The 17516-nt window shown below is 38.3% G+C and overlaps 1 protein-coding gene across 7 annotated transcripts in view; it reads left to right on the top strand.

Annotated features, from left to right (window-relative positions):
- Positions 1-17516, top strand: part of RAP1GDS1 (Rap1 GTPase-GDP dissociation stimulator 1) — a 103706-nt gene that overhangs the window by 51837 nt on the left and 34353 nt on the right. For 4 of the 7 annotated variants that reach the window (XM_051617644.1, XM_051617648.1, XM_051617642.1 and 1 more), the window contains exons 3-4: positions 3317-3439; positions 9606-9731. In XM_051617644.1, the coding sequence (XP_051473604.1) occupies positions 3317-3439; positions 9606-9731 (249 nt within the window). Of the gene's footprint in view, positions 1-3316; positions 3501-5813; positions 5886-9605; positions 9732-17516 lie in introns of those variants that run through there. The other 3 variants (XM_051617646.1, XM_051617645.1, XM_051617647.1) reach the window with 3 other exon arrangements.

Here is a 17516-nt window from a genome sequence, read left to right as displayed (position 1 = left end):
CCTGTCCATTGTTTGCCTGTTAAACCCTCCTCCTTTAAAAGAACATAAAAAATACTGACCAATAAAGCTAGAGTTAAATATGGAAATTTTAGGCTTATATATAAGACATCTTGCTCCAGTTAAAATACCGCTCCTTGTGTAAGCATTTCAAAAGCTCACCAAAAGGACTGAATTTCTACAACTTAAATATCTGCCAATTACTAATGTCCTAATAAATTAGTTTGTGTATTACATTATTTTATTTTATTTTTCTACCTTGCTTTTTAGAACTTTAATATGATGAACATAAAATGGCTGAAAAAAATTGATTTATTCTGCAGATACAAATCAGGACAATTTGGAGTAACATACATGGGAATGTAACAGTAATTTTCTTGGCACATTCCCTTACAATGCCTTATATGAAGAATGTACTAGAAACTACCTGGGAAGATTTAGTGTCATACTGTCATATCTCTATTTTACACTGGATTAATTTGTATATTACACCAAGTGTAAATTTTAAATGTTCTGCAGAGGAAGAGCAGGGCTTAGGTAGACTTGGAGTAAATAAACTGAAGTGCCCCATGGCTTTTTTTACACTCCAAGGCAATTACTGGCAAAAATGCCTCAGAGAGCACTGTGGGCTGCATAGTTAGTAGCTATCCTGCCTGATGCCAGAGTAATCTGCTTTTCTCCTTAAGCAATTATGCTTGAGCCTTCACTCAGGGTAGAGCAGAGGTAGTGGTGTCGCTGCCCAGTAATACAAGAGATACACTCACTGCTGGTCAAATTAATCAGTCTTCCCTCTTTTTGTGAACAAGGAAAAGTTCAACATTATTACTCAGCCTGGGGAACAAGAACCAGTGGGATGTTGGTTTGAAGGGGAGGGCATAAGCAGGTGTGCCTCCTGGACTGCTTAAGAGTAAAAAAAAATTTGTCTATTTTCATCTATGTGAACCCAACTATCCCATTTCCCAGTTTCCAGCAGGTCTGTAAAGCCCTGTGCTTTGATTAGTACTCCGTTATATATCTTAATAAAATAAATCAGTGAATATCTGCTAAATGCAACTGGCCTGGAGAAGCATTTAATTTTATTTTCCCACTTCTTGCAGTATATATTTGATTCTATTTATGTAATTTAAGCTTTGCACGGTAATGAGTCTATCAAACTACAGATCATAAAAATAAGACTGGGTACTGGATATCTCATCAGCACAGTAGGAGAAAGTACTTTAATGTCTCCTGCCTACTAACTGTGGTTAACACAGGTTGACAGATACCTACCTTTCCAATTTTGAATTCTGTACTTTTGAGTTTTGAACTGAAGGGAGAAGGAGGATCTCTTCTTTAATAGACAGCTAAGATGTCTGGATCAGTCTGTAGTCCTGACATTATTTTCTCTGAATTCATACTTTTCTTTCTGTACATATATCCATGGGAGAATATGTCTACTAAGTATATGCTATATGTCAGTACTTATAAAAGCTTCCAAATAAACCATAAGCTCCTTTATTTTCTATCTTCTGAGAGAGTTTCTCAGTGTATTTCAAAAAATGCAGTTAACTAGATTGCAAACAGATTAGCAATAGTTAGCACTTACATTATTCATGATGTGTTGAAATTAATCAATTTTCATTATATAGCTAATCTGTTTGTAATAAGATGTCACCACTGACATATTGTAGATGACTGGTCCTAGCCAAAGACCAGCATCCCAAGATGGAATTGAATACAGAAATACAGAGGCATAACCTGCAATCCAGACTTGAAATTCTCTCCTTTTAGTGCATTTTCTGTCTCCTGGACATCGCTGGCTTCCAGCCAGGGAAGCTTGTACATGCTGTATGTGAGCCACAAAACCCATGTGAGTCACTTCCACCAGTCTTGTGCTGGCTTCTATTCAGGATCAGCCCAAGTGGGTCTCTCCTATGCTTAGAGGCAGCAGGGGTTGTCCTGGAGCTGCCACAAGTCAAAAATCAGTCACAGAGAATAGAGAAAGGGAGGAGCAGGAGCAAGGAGGTGGTGAGCCCAGTGGCAAGTCATTAGCAATTCAGAGGTGAAGCACAGCTAATGAGTGGTTGCAAACTGCTACCCCAGAAGTCCATTGATTATTACTGTTGCTGCCCAGCCTGTCTTGATAGCTCTTCCACCAGACTAAGGGTGCTTTCTAAGAAACTGCAGAAGGTGATGTTCAGAGGCCTGTCTTCTCAACTCTGAAATTTCTATATCTCTTTCTTACTGTTGGTAGCAAGATCTAGCAATTTTACTGTAAAGCTAAACATTTTAAGTGATGTGAGGGAGTTTGTGCATGTTGTAGTGCTTAAAAATGCCCATGAGATAAGGTTGTTGAACAACAGCCTTGCATTCAGATAGATTTGCTTTGGAAAGTCATCAATTACAGCATCTCACATGTTTGGCAGATGCAAGTCACTTCCATTATGAATGGCTTAAAAAGTCATGCTGCTTTCTGAAGCGTTAGCTGCCATCTAATCATATTGTACATCACACTAATATTAATCTCAAATATGCTGTTACTCACAAGCATTAGGAAAATATGCTTTAGCATCTATTACCAGTTTTGTTTTTCAGTTTTTAACAAAGCTGTTTGCCATCAATGCTAAGGTGGGACTCTGTTACAGAGCAGCTGCAAATTCCTCTCTATTACAGGAAGAAAGAGGAACAGTTTTGTACCAAACCTTTGAACTCTGCTACAAGAAACTCAGTGTTATTTTTCCCTTTCCCTTCTACTGCATGTATCCTGGAGCTACTGTGGCTTAGCAAAGTAACAAAGAAGATATTCAAGCTGAATGTAAGAGTTTAGTCCAGGATCTTCTTCGCTCTTCTCCAGTTTCTGACTCCTACACTGCCTTAAGCTGTGCTTTTAGCTGTCAGGACTTTTCTCCATCATTCCTGAAATGTTTCCAATAATTCATCACTTGACTTTGACATATTATTTTAGGATGCTGCATACTACTCCATGACCTTTAGTTGTTCGACCAGTCTCTCCAGTACTTTCCCTATGAATGCATGAGTATGTATCTGTATTGACTTACATAACGTATTTACTTATTTAACACATTTACTTACATGTTACTTACATAACACAGGCTCAACTTATAAAGATCAATTTATGAGGAATGGCAAAGTATTAAGTTCTGTGAACACATCATATAATATAAATACGATCACTGAAATAGCAGTTGGCTTCTTATATGGGAAGATACATACTTGAATAATTACCTTTGAGAAGATTTAACTTCTTTTTTGCTTTTCTTTCTTTTCTTCCCCAAAGCAAGCTGATGCACAAGTCATTTTTCTGTGATGTGTTTTTCAGATATGGAGACAAGTGAAAAAATCCAGAAAAGTGGAGTTCTTCAGGTGTTCGCAAGTCTGTTGACGCCACAATCTTCCTGCACAGCAAAAGTAGCTAACATCATAGCAGAAGTAGCCAGAAATGGTGAGGTTTTCTACAAGAACTTTTCTGCTGGAACATCTTCAGTTTTTCACCTCACTTGTCAGTATGTTTTACTTCATTTATGTTTTCATTTTGTAGATTAGACACTTTCACATCCCTCCCTTTCACTCTTTTTGTTTTGTCAAATTCTGTTTCTGTAGTTTTTAATGTACTTAAAACAGCATTTGGCTGCTGGAAATTTTTTAGTCCTTATTTTCATGCTATTTAGTTTTTAAGACAATCAATAGTATAATTTATTGGGCAGAAGTAGCACACCATTGGATCTATGAAATGCATATAGATAAAAAAGATGTGCCTCATTCCTGCATCCAGCTACACATAGTTCATTTAGTTACAACTGCAGTACATACACAAGTGGTTAAGGGATAGTAGATTGGTTTTTGGTCTGAGATTTGTGATAATATTACCATTATTAGGCCATTAATACCTCATGAAAACCACTGACTCCTACGTTTTATGTGTTAGAGTAAGAGCTCAAGATGCCAAATATCAGAATCAGGTGTCCATTTTGGTATGTATTATATACAAAGTCATTTAATGTAGGAGATACTCCAAAACTATAATTTTGTTTTTCTTTAGAAAGAATTCTCTTAAAGCTCACCCAATACACTGCATACCTTGAGCTCCGAAAAATGGCCTCATGTCTGCAGGCAGGCCCTGTGATGGGTGTAGAGGTTTGTGTCTGGCTTTGGTCACTCCTTGACTTGCTGTCCCAGTCAAAGATGCACAGATTGCATTTTGCACATTTCTTGCCCAGAGGCCAGGCAGAGAAATGTAGGATGCCTCTGAACTGCTGTCTGCATGCAGGCCTGGCAGCCATAGCTTTCTCCCTCTGTAGAAGGTGCTACATTATGGCTAACTATTTCCACATTCCCTTTCCACCTTCCCTTTAGAATCACAATGCTACAGCTTCTTAGTGATAGCCCCTGTGTGACCTCCTCCACCCAGTTCACTGATTTTGAGACAATGCTATATATGGATATTCAAAGCAACATTAACAAGAAGAGATGTACTTTGTTAGCTTTTAAGTTTTAAAATTATTTATCAAAAATAGTAAAAAATGTAAACATAGAAATTTAAACTTAGAAATGTTTCAGAATTATAGAAACACATGCAATATGTCACATGCTTTTTCTGTAATTAATAAATTCATAAGTATATTCAGAATATTGCAGTCAACTGTGTGTCCTTCACAGTTGTTCTTTTAGCTCCTACCTCAGAAAGGGGAAAGTTAAAAAGTAAAAACAAAGTTAACAGTAGCTTCACTGATCACTGTGCATTGTTTCCTGGAAGATTCTCTTACAGAGTATTTTAGCCACTGTCTTTCAAATCAAAATGAATGCATTAAATCTCTGCATAGTTTCTAATATATTCTTTCCCTGCCAGCTTTTAAATTGCTGTTACAGAGCACACTCTTTAGAAGAGCTGGCATTTTACCTGGTTCATCATACAAAATAGCCCATGTATTTTTCTTAGAGTTATTAGCAGGTGTAACATCTGGCAGCCAAGGTTAAAGTGAAGGTGTTCAGAATTTATTTAAGGTTCCCAGTGCCTTCAGGACAGAGATGAGCTGCTTGATTCTCTTTGGATTCCAGCTCTGTTGAAGTAGTTGCTTAAGCAGGATAGCAAGGAACACCTCATTTGAATTCTTTTGTTTTCTTTGTCCTTTTATATAAGAATCCAAGCATTTCATGCTTATCTTGCACTTTTTTTTCAACAAGCTTCAGGGTATTTTGAGAAATCTGTGTTATCAACATCCTACAGATACTAGGCATTAAACCCTGGCAGTTGTACTGATTCCCCTGTGATTATTCCATGCAGCACTGGCAGAGCTTGGAGTAGTGCTTCTGACTGAGCTTTGCTGACAAAATAACATATTTTTTTTCTTCTCCATTTCTTTTCCTTTCCTGTTCCTCTCATCTGGTCCTACCCACACACTCACACATACATCTAGTCACATCAAATGTTTCATCTTCTCCTTTTTGCCTCTTTGTGCTCTTGCTCTGTTTCACCTCTCCAGCTCATACGACTCTTCCTTCTCCCAACAAGAGCTTATGTTAGCCTCTCCCATTTAAAATACCCAAACACACAAAACTGCCTTCAGTTACTTTTGTCTCTCCAGCTACAACCATTTCTGTTTCAACTGTGAGCATACCAAAGGCTCAGGTGGACTTGCTAAGTGGAGTTTCCCTCCCTACTATGAACCTTTTAAATGCTCATCTTAGGTCTTCAGTCTCCCCTTCTTTGCCAGGTGTAGGAATAAGAATACCATCTTCACAATCTGTAACACAACAACACAATTACATTTCTTTTTTGAAAACTTGTCCTCCTTTGGTTTACGTTACTCTGTCCTCAGTGGTTCTCCTCCTGACTTCTTAAGTCATTCTTCACTGTTTCCTTCAAAGGATCTGCTTCATTTCTCCACCAGGTCAGTGGAAACCTTCTAAATGACTATTCTTTATCATCTCCTCTTTCTTCTATTATTTTTGTATCTTATCACCTGTAAATACAGTTGCATTTACCACATTTTTGTTGCTGTCTCACAGATCTGTTTTGCTGTATACAGCAACATTTATTTTGCTTCTTGCCCATACGTGACCTTGATAAATACAGATTTGCTCAGCACATTGCCCAAATATTTTCTTGCTCAATGGGAGAGTGAAAGCTTCTGCCTTCTCCAAATGGAGGGAGTGTGGATGAAGGGTTTCATACTCCTTTTCACCACATGAGTAAGAATCTAAACCTAGAACAGACTGAGACCTCTCAATCTTTTAGGAGATAACAAGTTACATTTCCTGTCACAGACTAGAAGAAAATAAACAAATTAAAAAATCTGACTTTGATGATGTAGACACAATAGTAAATTAATGGGTGTGAAAGAAAGTGATGCAGGGTGAAGCTGAGAAATAAAAAAATAAATTTGGGCAATTAAAAGAAGAAGAGTCTGAGGAGAAAGAGGGATATACATACATCTATTAAATAAACACTGAGATGAAGACCAAAGTGGATGATAAAGAAAGGGATTACAAGTTATAAGGACATGAGAACGCCAGTTTTAAACTAGATGTATCGTGTATTTGTTCTGTCCATTACAATGGGTACCACCACCATTTATCACAGTATAGCACCTGTCTGGAGTCTATAAATTTTACAGTATATTAGGAAGGTGGGTTAATTGTGCCACTATCTGCTGTTGGACCTGTGCAAGTGTATAGATACTGCTGATTCTACTTTATCTACTTGTTGATCTAGCGAAGTTTATCATCACATGAGGATTGCTTACCTCTATGACCATTATTTCTTTAGCTAAAATAACACTGCAGGATTAACTACAAAAGATACAAGATGTTGTAGCTACAGAAACATCAAAGAACATTGTAATAGGTACAACAAAGGGAGTATTTAAGATGATGTATTTGTATTTCAAGCATTGTATGAAATCTTTGAGTTACTGGCATGAGGGGTTCCGTTGATCCAGAAGAAGAAAAACTCTCATCTCTTTTTAAGGGGATTGTACACCCTGGTTCATTATGTCTCATAAATTACTAAGTAACACGAAGGTAAATTGGTTTTGGAAGATCCAATATAGTCTAGAATCAGGAAAGACATAATTTGCAAATCACAACAAATCAAAAACATATTCAGCTTATGCCTATTACAATGCTACATCTCTGAAGGGTGCTCTGTAATGAACTATTAAGTAATACTACTGGTGTATCAGGTTGTATCTTCTGTAGATGTTGTCACCATTTGACTCAAGTTTCACAACAGTGCTCTTGATCCCCTCCCCTTCCCTACCTGGGAAGTTCCACCCCTTATTCCATACCTTATATTAACACAAGCTCTATCGTTGCCTGAAGAAACTCTGGATGTTTCAGACAGGAGCAGGTAAAAAGGGAGGAGGGTTTTGCCTTTGCCTTGCTCCTGGTCACAGGATTAACTAGTTTGATTCAAAAGGGAGTGGACTTTATCTTTGTAGAAGCAGCTGTTTTCGTAGCAGCACTTGTAGAAGCTGCTGTTTTTGTAGTAGTACGTGGTGGTCTCAGCAGCAGTGGTGTTGGCAGCATCACAGGTGGCAGCAGCATTGCCTGTGGGGGAGTGGCAGTGAGTGGAGCAACACCTCACCTTATGTAACCACAATACGTTATAAACGTTGAGCAGAAGCATCCCTACTGCAACAATGCTTTTCAGATCAAGAGTTGGGAGACTCAGCTTGATAGAAAAATGGAGAGATAAAATTGAACCTGCTACTGCTGTTGCCAACATGGACCGTTGTGTTCACTTTAGGGTTTGTACCGTAACTGTACACATACAGTGCCCCCATAAGGATCAGTATCATAACCCCTAGGATCACTAGGCTGGTAATTATACAATTGATTATGGCTACAGCTCTGTCGATAAACCATGAAACGATAACAAGAGCAGCTACACAGAGCAGAATGCTCTCGGCTGCACACCACATGTACAGTTGCATTTGGAAAAAGGTCCAATAGATTCATAGCAGAAAGTGTCTGTTCAGTTTCCAATCCGTCATGAAATTCAGCAGAACTGTTGCCCATTGCTATGTGAGGGATTCCTCCCATCAGAGATGGAATTTTGAACACTCCCAATTGATGAAAATGTATATTCTGGGCTTAAAATCAAGCCCCACATTGGGCACCAATAAATTGTTGTCACCATTTGCCTCAGGTTCAGCAACAACACTCTGGATCCCCTCTGCCTCCCACCCAGGTGGGGAAGGAGAGAGAGAAAAGAAGAGGGACTTGGCTGGATTGAAAACTAAACTACACAGCTTTAAATAAAGACTAATGATATAAGAAAATATATACAATTATATACAAATATGTTCAGATATATGCAAAAGCGTCTCACCTCCCCCTACCCCCAGCAACTCCCACAGCATCTCCTGAGCTGTGAACAGTCCCAAAGAATCCCAGAGCTGTTGGAGAAAGCGGAGAGTGATGAGGGTCAGGAGAGCTTGAGCCTGGGGGTCTATGGTGATAGATGGACAGAGTCCTCCCCAGACACCGACCATGGACAGAAGAGAAGGGAAGAAGAAGAAGGAAGGAAGTTGTCTTCTGTGATCTCTGACCTTCCTCTGAGCTTACGTAGATATATGGAATGGAATATGTCTGGCCAATTTTGCTGTCTGTCTAACTCAGCCTCCTACAAGGAGTCATAGATCTCCCCATAGTGTCTGAGCTGGCAAACATTCCACTGTTACCAGTCTTAGTTGGAACACTCTGCTACTAGTTAAAAGAAAGCTTACTGAAGGGGAAAAAAAAAAAAAAAATCAGTAAAAGGAAAATTGGCTTCATCCTGGCTCAAACCAGGACAAACATCCCTTGTAAAACATGCAGCACAATGCCTGCCTAACTGGAGTTCCTTCTGGAAAACAGTCCTTTATCTTGCTGACTCCAGTATAATTCTCTACGACTTAGATGGATATAAAATAATGCTTTGGTTCTCTGTGACTCGGGGACATAGAAGGAAGAAAGGAGAGAGAGACAAGAGAGCTTCCCAGAAGACAGGTCCTCTAGCTTTCCTCCCACAATGGGCATCAATTAGACTATAGAAAGGTACAGGCTGTTGAGCTCAGATGATCATTCTTGTATTTCTCATTCTTTGTATTTTCCTTACCTTCCTACCTAAGCCTGTTACTTAGCTTTAATTCTTTTCCTTTTTAATTAAAGCAAAAGCTTTTTAGGAGTTCTAAATAAGGGAACAGAGAGTAAAAAAACGCAGCTCATTTTGGAGTATGAATACTAGTTTAAGTGATCTTTTGTGTTATTTAGTAATTTTAATTCATGTTGAATTTGTTGAGGTGGAGAAGAAGGTTATGAATTCACTGTTCTTTTCAGCACTTCTTTGTGATGGTACAAAGATGCTCAGTCAGAGCGCTGTTGAATTAGTTTCCATGGAAGTCAATTAAATACTCGTAATTCCTTCTAAATTAACAAATAATGGAAAGAACGCAACCCCAAATGCTGACTCGGGCTCATTCTCTAGAAACATGCATAAGAATTGACGTTGTTTGTTCATGCCTATGTTTTTTCTCACAAAAGGCCCAGTTGCCACACCAGTGTAACTAGAATGGATGAAACTGAAAGTAGCCAGCTTCCTTTAACAGGCCTTGCATTGTTTGCAGAATTCATGCGGAACGCATGTGTGGATGCTGCCTTGATCCCTCCTTTGGTGCAGCTGTTAAACTGCAAAGACCAGGAAGTGTTGCTTCAGACAGGACGTGCCCTGGGCAATATATGCTACGATAGCCGTGAGTGTTGAAACATGCCATATTTTGTAGGTGCTCTTGTAGGAGAGGGGGGGAATGTTTTGGTGTTCTGTACCTTGTATTCTGGGGGGGTAATTTTGCTTGTCTTGATTTTTATTTACCACATGACTCTTCTGATTGTATGGGACAATTGAATGTCAAACTTGCATTATGCTTTTGTGACAGAAGAATGAAAAAAAAGTGTTTAAATGTTGTGATACAACTGTATATAAGAATAGAAACTATTTGTGATCATGGATTTGGGTTTTTTAAGCATAATGAGCTAGGTTTTAAAGAGCAGATGCTATATACACAGAGGCCTTAATAGTTAATTTTTCTTCAAACAGAATGTTTCAGAAGGGACAGACTCAGAAGGGAATATTCATAATCTGCCAGTCTCAAAGTTGTGCAGAGCTACATATGTGCCTGAAATGATCCCTGAGCTGTGTTGCTGATTCTCAGAATTCTTATGTGGCTAATCAATCACTCTACTATGACATTATTTTTGGTACTCGGGTTAAGGTGAGGGGAGGCAGGGGGGAGTGGGTGAGGTTTTTTTAGCACAATAAATTTTGCAATGCCAAGCAACAAAGTTTTGAAATGCAGTTGTGACTCCATGTGCTGATGACATGCACGGATATGTCATTTGCAAAATTAAACCAATGGTTGCAGTGTTTTGAAACGCAACCTCGTTATCCCTTACTTTAAATATTTTTATAAAAGCCACTGCATGATAAATATGGTACAGAAGCAGAGACACCAGGAGCATCTTTCTTTGCACATAAAGAAATCAGAAGCCTATGGATGTCTGCAGATGGGAAGTGAGATGAAATTGTAAAAGCATTTTCTTATCTTGAGATTCAGTGCTTTATTTCATATGGCAAGAAATTTTCTTCGTATTATATGTTGCATTTGCTAAAAGTTTGGCTGTTCCAAATACTGTGTGTTGAAAAAACCTGGATAATTTTTAGCCTTTCCCCTTGCTACTTATTTCATCCTAGTTTGGAAATTTACGTTTTATAATGGTTTAAATTACCTTGCCTTTGACCTCATGGAAGTTAAGCAGATTCTCTATGCTGGCATTTCCATTTACAGACAACTACTGCTTTAGGATGTTAATGTGTAATTCTTTTATTTAGGACTTTCTTTAAGGTGACCAATCTACTGAACAGCTGCTTCCCTGTGGAAACTTCAAGTAGAAGCTGTTGAGCTTTCTATAACATGACTTACTGTATTTTATTTCAGGGTCATATGTGATACAGAGCTCACTCCTTGTGGCACTGGTTTATTTCATAGAAGTAAAATATGTGTAGCTGTTTGTGTCATTGTTGTTCAAAACACATTTTTTCATTAAATACAAGAAGGACACACAAAAATGGTTTTCTAGGATCAGGTATCGTGGATTTCTGCTGGATTTTACAGTGCAGAAAAGCTGTATTACATGCCTTCTGTTGCCCTTCTGTGGAGCAAAGCTGGCACTCATAAAATCTACAGTAGGCAGTGATGTGTTCGGTATGGCATGTCTTGCTGTGCTCCTGTGGGAGTCACTACCTTCCCTCTGTATTTGAATAAGACTAATGAATAAAGTGTAATCAAATGTCACATAAATCAAGGTTAGCATCTTGGATTTGAGTGGAAGAGGTGCTTATTTATCACATCCACTCTGCAACTTTATTTTGTATGTTATCTTAATGTGTAATTATTATTTAGTTATGCACCCTATCCTAAATTCTTAGAATTCTTATTTAGGACAAATTCTTTAAATATTCTTATTAGTATAAAATCTAATGTATTTTCACTTATGACTATTAATTTGCCCTAACAAAGATCTTTATAGTATAACAAAGACAAATTGTAGAGGCCAATAGTTCTAATAAAAAAATGCTGTTATATATTGATACTCTCTTTTCAGTTGAGACAAAAGCAGCTGTTGCCATTCTGATAATTGGGACTTTATAAGGAGTTTCTGTTGCTATCATCAGTAACTATGTTTTACCTTATACATGAGCATTTTTTCACTTCTAGTGCCCATGTAATTGTAACATGCAGTAATGAGGAAGGTCTGTGACTCCTAAATCAATGTTAGGCTGAAATTAGGAAATCAAGCCCATGTCAAATGGCTCATGGCAACATTTTTATTTATTGAAAGCTCAAGCTATCCTGTATTTTCTCCCAGCAAGTACGCAGCACTTTGTTTAGTGACAGCATGTGTGATCAGTTCTCTGGTTTCGAGAGAGACAAACAGAACAATGGAAGTTGTGGGACAAATGGCTTTTCCTACAAGGAAGGCCCTTTAAAAGTGGCCTTGCAGGGGAGAAGGATTGCCTGATTTTTTTTCTTGATTAAATGAAAACGGCAGTGGTTTCTCAGAGTTCACAGACCTCAGAGATGCTGCATGAAGGCAACACCATTTCCACATAAGTTCAGGAGGAGCTATTCCTGGAACGCAGCTGCTGCGGAAAGGTAACTCATGGCTAAGTCCCAGTGATGAAAGAGGTTTAGTACTTTCCACAAGGTAAAAGGGGAATTAGACTCTGCTGGTCAGAGACCTTACTGAACAGATTGATCTCATAGAAAACATGAAATGAAAACCAGTTGACTTACTGACAGATTTTCTTCTCTGTTAAGTTTGAGGTACACATGCACAGTGTTGTTGTCTGGGTACATGTCAGTGTTAGCCCCTCAAAATAGTACTGAATCACCTGTTTGAACATGGAAGAAAATACAGACAATTAAATGCATTTTGTAAGTAGTTAAGAGGAAGAAATAGGCCAAATTTATCCCAAACAGCCTTGAGAGATCCTTTTTAAAGTATTTATGTTGTAAAGCATTCTGCTTTATGTGAGTCTGTGAACTTAAGGAATACAGGCAAATATAATTGCAAAGCAGAGTAGAAGGAACCTATGTTAGTTATGATGAGGCTTGTAGTCTCCCAGACTTCCTCTTGTATGCAGAGATGAAAGAAATAATTGAGGCAGCCAAAAAGATTTCAAGTCAGAAGCAGTGAATTCAACTAATCACAGTGTGCAGACTGCTCAGTGCTGTTTTACTGGAACAGATACATTACTGCATGTTCCTGTACAACCTGTAATTGTTCTACATGCTGTATGTATTAAGCGCCACATACACCTCAGCCTCCAAATTTTCATCAAAGCAGAAAGTGGAAAGGAAAGGAGACATGATCTCTCCTCATCTCCCTCCTGCTTTCTCCTCCAGTGTATCTACAGCCTGTACAAAGTACAGCTGCTTGCACTTCCATATCCCCAGATGATGGATTCCTCAGCCTCACTCAGGGAAATAATTTTGTCTGAACTATATTACTAGATGCAAAGCTCATAGCCCACTCATTCCCTTTAACTGCCAGTTATAATTAAAGCTAAATTCTTAGCTATTGTCCAGTCAGAGCATAAGACCTATCCTTCTAGCTGTGTCACCACTCTTTATCCATCAATCAATCAAACTATAGCTACTTTTCTACTGTCTATCTTTCCAGCCCCCTCCCCACCGCACAATTCTCCCTAGTGCTGTTTCTTTACTAAATTTGTTCATTTAGGGCTATTACAGATATACAGATGTTACAGACATACAGATGTTACAGACTAACAGGGCATAACTCCAAAACTCAGTTCTAAGTTCCCACTGCACTTTGGTTCTGTGTGCAATGTGAAGATGCCATCTCCATTGTTTGGGAAAGGTTGTGTTTAACATAACATGGTTCATGCTACAAAAAGCATTGTCTTAAGTCAGAGCAGACTGGTTAATTCTGTTGTAGAGGAAGGCTAAAGCTCATGTGATACCATCAGCTCTGGCAGCTGGGATAGGAAGTTAAAGAACAGCATTACCCAAATTGCAGCTGGTGATCATGTAATTAACAGCCTGATGGCCAGTGTGCACCTCAGCGCTCTCTGCTGGTTTATTTCCCAACAGATTGGGAACACTGGCAACTTGAATCCTGTGACAGATTGAATGCTTGGGGGACACAGAGACCCAGACCATAGTTTTCAAGTTAGGCCTGCCTTCTTTCAAGACCCACATGAAAACGCAGGAGAAAGACAAAACCTGTCTGTAGCCAGGTCTCTACTGCTCTGACACCCCCAAACCAATGCAGTTAGTATTTTCTTAGCAGGTAATAGTCTCAGAATATTTTTTATAATTAAGTTTGAGGCACATGCCATCTTAATCTCAGTGATCTTTCCACAGGTAGTTTGTTACATGCTCCCATTTTGAACTGATTGACAAACTATTTTCCTGTGCATAGAGCATTGAGCACAATATAGAAGCTACTGTAAGTATACTGTAACATGATAATTACCAAAGGAAGTAAAAGGCTAGGATATTTAGAGGCTGATTCAGTAGCAGTACAGACTAGAGGGAGTAATTCTGATTTACTTCAGATGAGATTAGACTCTTACCCATTAGAAAAATAATTCCTTCTTGCTTTTTAGAGCATCCACATATTCTGAAAGCTATCAAAGGGAAATGAGCTCCCCATGTATCTTGTAAGAGAAATGAAAAATCTTTCACTCTGCCCCTCCATAATATCCATATTAACAGCAGTGTCCAGAGACCTCCTTGAGGAATCTCAAGGCTCTTGCAGCCATCCACAACCTTGTTTCTTCATGAAACCACCAGCCTGTGTATATGTTCCCACCAACCATACTTTGTGATATATAAACAGCTGCAGAACTGGACAGAAACCAAAAGTGCCGACTCATTCCATAAAGGCTTTCCTCTGACAGCTCCTTATCCACCTATTTCTGCAGGAAATTTACTGGATGCTTTTCTGATTTCCCAAGATAAACACTTCTTTGTTATCTATGCAGTCTTACTTGTATTGATGGCAAGACTCCGTCCTGAATTTCAGCAGTGTGGCCTTTCACATGGACCTTTGACACCAGTCCATGAACATTATACCACCCCCTGCTAAAGAGGTCTTACACGTGCTATAAATCTATATACTCAGCTGCCCATTGTATAAGGATGTACAGACCTCTTTGCAGAGATCTGCTAAGAAAGGCCAAGAACAGAAATAGGAAACTATTCAATTGTCTAGTTACATACATCTCTTCTCAGGAGATAAGGTTAATTTGAGGATCTAAAGCAGAAAAACAGACACTTAAGAATTCAACATACTGGAAAGTAGTAAAAACTAGTTTTCTTCAAAAAATAGCATAACCTTTTTCAGTACCATATGGAAAAACAGCAGAATCCTAGAACACAAGTGGTGTTGATGATGGCACACTACTGGCTAATTATTTTTTGAAGGTCACCCTGATTCATGCAGCCAGGCAGCTCCTTACCACAATCTTTCACTATTCATTGTACTAGATCCTACCAAATGCAAATGCCACCTACTAAGCTGTTTCCCAAGTAACGTTATGAAATTGATACCAAAGGCTTTAAGTTTTTGCTTGAAAACTGATTGTTTATAACAGCTTACAGAGAATTAAAAATCTCGTTTTTTGATTGTATGGTAATAGCGTTTTACCTTTAGACCTCTCCTCTCTAAAGGCATGTTAGAGTCTTAGAAAACTATAGCATTTTAAAGTTAGAAGTCCTTAATAATGCAGTATTTTTTTCAAGCCTCTTCAGCACAAGTATTGCCTCATCTAGAAACTAAGCGTACCACATGCATGCCAACACTTACTTTCATAGTAATATTTAGTACTCATCATAGACTTATTTTATAGCTGGCCTAAATGGAATCAAAATTATGAGGAAATCTTCTAGAGCATCAGGAAGAGAGATTCAAAAGGTGATATGAAAAATACAAATTCTCATTCCCAGGCTATTAATCTTCTTAAAATTTACATTCTAAATATTAACTCTACAGAAACAAGTGGCAAAATTCTAATTAGTTAAGCCAAAACTTAACAGAAGCCCACATGGGAAAAAATAAAAAAAGAAACAAAACAAAACCAAATTACCGTAGATCTGCAATTTTTCCCTTCTCTTAAGATGAAGGTATGAGGCCTGATTTCTGAAGAGTTGTTCTAAAGAGTGTAAGTATGGTAAGTCCTACTTGTTTTCGGCAGTGTAAATATTTTTCTTCTTCCTGTTTTTTTTCCAGGAAGATTATTTGAATAAGCAGAATAAGTAGATCAGAATTCTGTCAGTACAGGTAACAAAGAAACTAAAAATCAAGAAACAAAGCAGATTTTTTTCTGATTCCTTACTATCTCCCCCTCCAGCATTTCATTTACAGTCTGTAAAGTATGTGTATTGCTCATATACCTACATGCTCAGAGACACCTGCTTAATTTACCGTCAAACTAGAAGCCACAGGCAACAAGGAAAAAATATATATATGTATAAAAGAGGTGGAAGGTGTTTCAAGAGCCTTAACAAAGGTTATTAGCAGACTTAGAAAGAAGTCCTTTATTCACTAGATTTTACTGCCACCCTAAAAGCAAGTCAAGGATTCAAATTTTGGTTAGGTACTGAGCTATTTCTTTGTACTTCAAAGCTAAACAAAGTAGGAAAAGCAAAACCATGGAATTCCACTAATGTTTGTGAAGACTAAAAAAAAATTCCTCATCAGGAAGAAAAGCTTTTAGAGTTTCAGTCAAAATAAGTGAACAACACAAGATACACAACTCACTCTTCTCCTTTCAATTCAACTTCCCTTTTCATGTCTTTTTTCACTTTGCCTTTTAAGATACTGAAATTGTTCATATTTAGAGATAACTGCACTGTCACATATTTCTTTCAGGCTCCTCAGAAAACAAAGCTTATTAGTTGAGTATCTAGACGTGGTCAAAGTGTCAAGCTTATTCTGCTTTGCTTAAGTAAGTAGGCATTATATGACTAGAAATACCAACTGCCACTAAATCAGCAATGGTAGAAAACATCAGCTGAATTACCATGGGAAACAGAAGAAGGAATCTGTTAGCATCTTGTTAAGCATTGCTTATGTGTAATTGGGGAGTGTTTATTAATTAGTTTAAGGTCACAGCTATCATTCTTCCCTTTTTAACTTTTTGTTCCCAATTATAGAACCATAGCTTCTCAAATTATAACATAGAACAAAATTTTGTTGTGCTCTTAGATCCACTTCTTTAGATTTTTGCAACACTTTGTGCACCATGCCTGTATTGCAGGGGCCAAGCCTTTTAGTTGTTTACACGATAGCTGCACAGGCAACTGGTTCTATACAGCATTTCCTACAGTGTGATAACAGCATAGAGTTAACATACAACATGCAAACTACAAATTCAGTTGCATTTGTTGCATTCGTATCTAAGGAATACTGTGCAACTCTCAGAAAAGGAACTTGGACACTGTTGCCAAAGAACTGTATTAGTACAATCTATCCCTTAATGCAGTGAAGCTCCTGAATGTTTCAGCCAGGGGACCAGGACTCTTGTTAAAGGGTTTTTGTAATACTGTTTTATACACTAATATAATCAAGAGACAGTGCCCAGCAGGGGAAATTTGAGCTGTAGTATTTGATAAAAGATGGTGGAGAAAGAGTTAGGTAAAACTACACACAGTGGCACGATGGTTGGCCATAGCAATCACAAAGCTGTATTCATGTCATGAGGTCTTGGTGATGTATGAACAAAGTTGGTCTTTGAGCTTCCTTGATCCTGAGACTGCTGTGTGTCTGGGTAGTTGTCCAGCCAGCAGAATGGAGGAATCAGGGTGAGCAGAATGGAGGAATCAGGGTGAATGCCTTGGATACCCTATCTACAACAGCATTCATATTTGACTGAAGAAGATTCACTTACCTGAGACTGTTCAGTTTATCAGCCACATCTTGGCACCTTTTGGCTCTTGAGTGTGGGC

This window comes from Apus apus, chromosome 4 (assembly GCF_020740795.1).
Source record: "Apus apus isolate bApuApu2 chromosome 4, bApuApu2.pri.cur, whole genome shotgun sequence".
NCBI classification, from domain to species: Eukaryota; Metazoa; Chordata; class Aves; order Apodiformes; family Apodidae; genus Apus; species Apus apus.
Note: the sequence above shows the minus strand (reverse complement) of the source record. Positions and strands in the feature narration are given on the sequence as shown.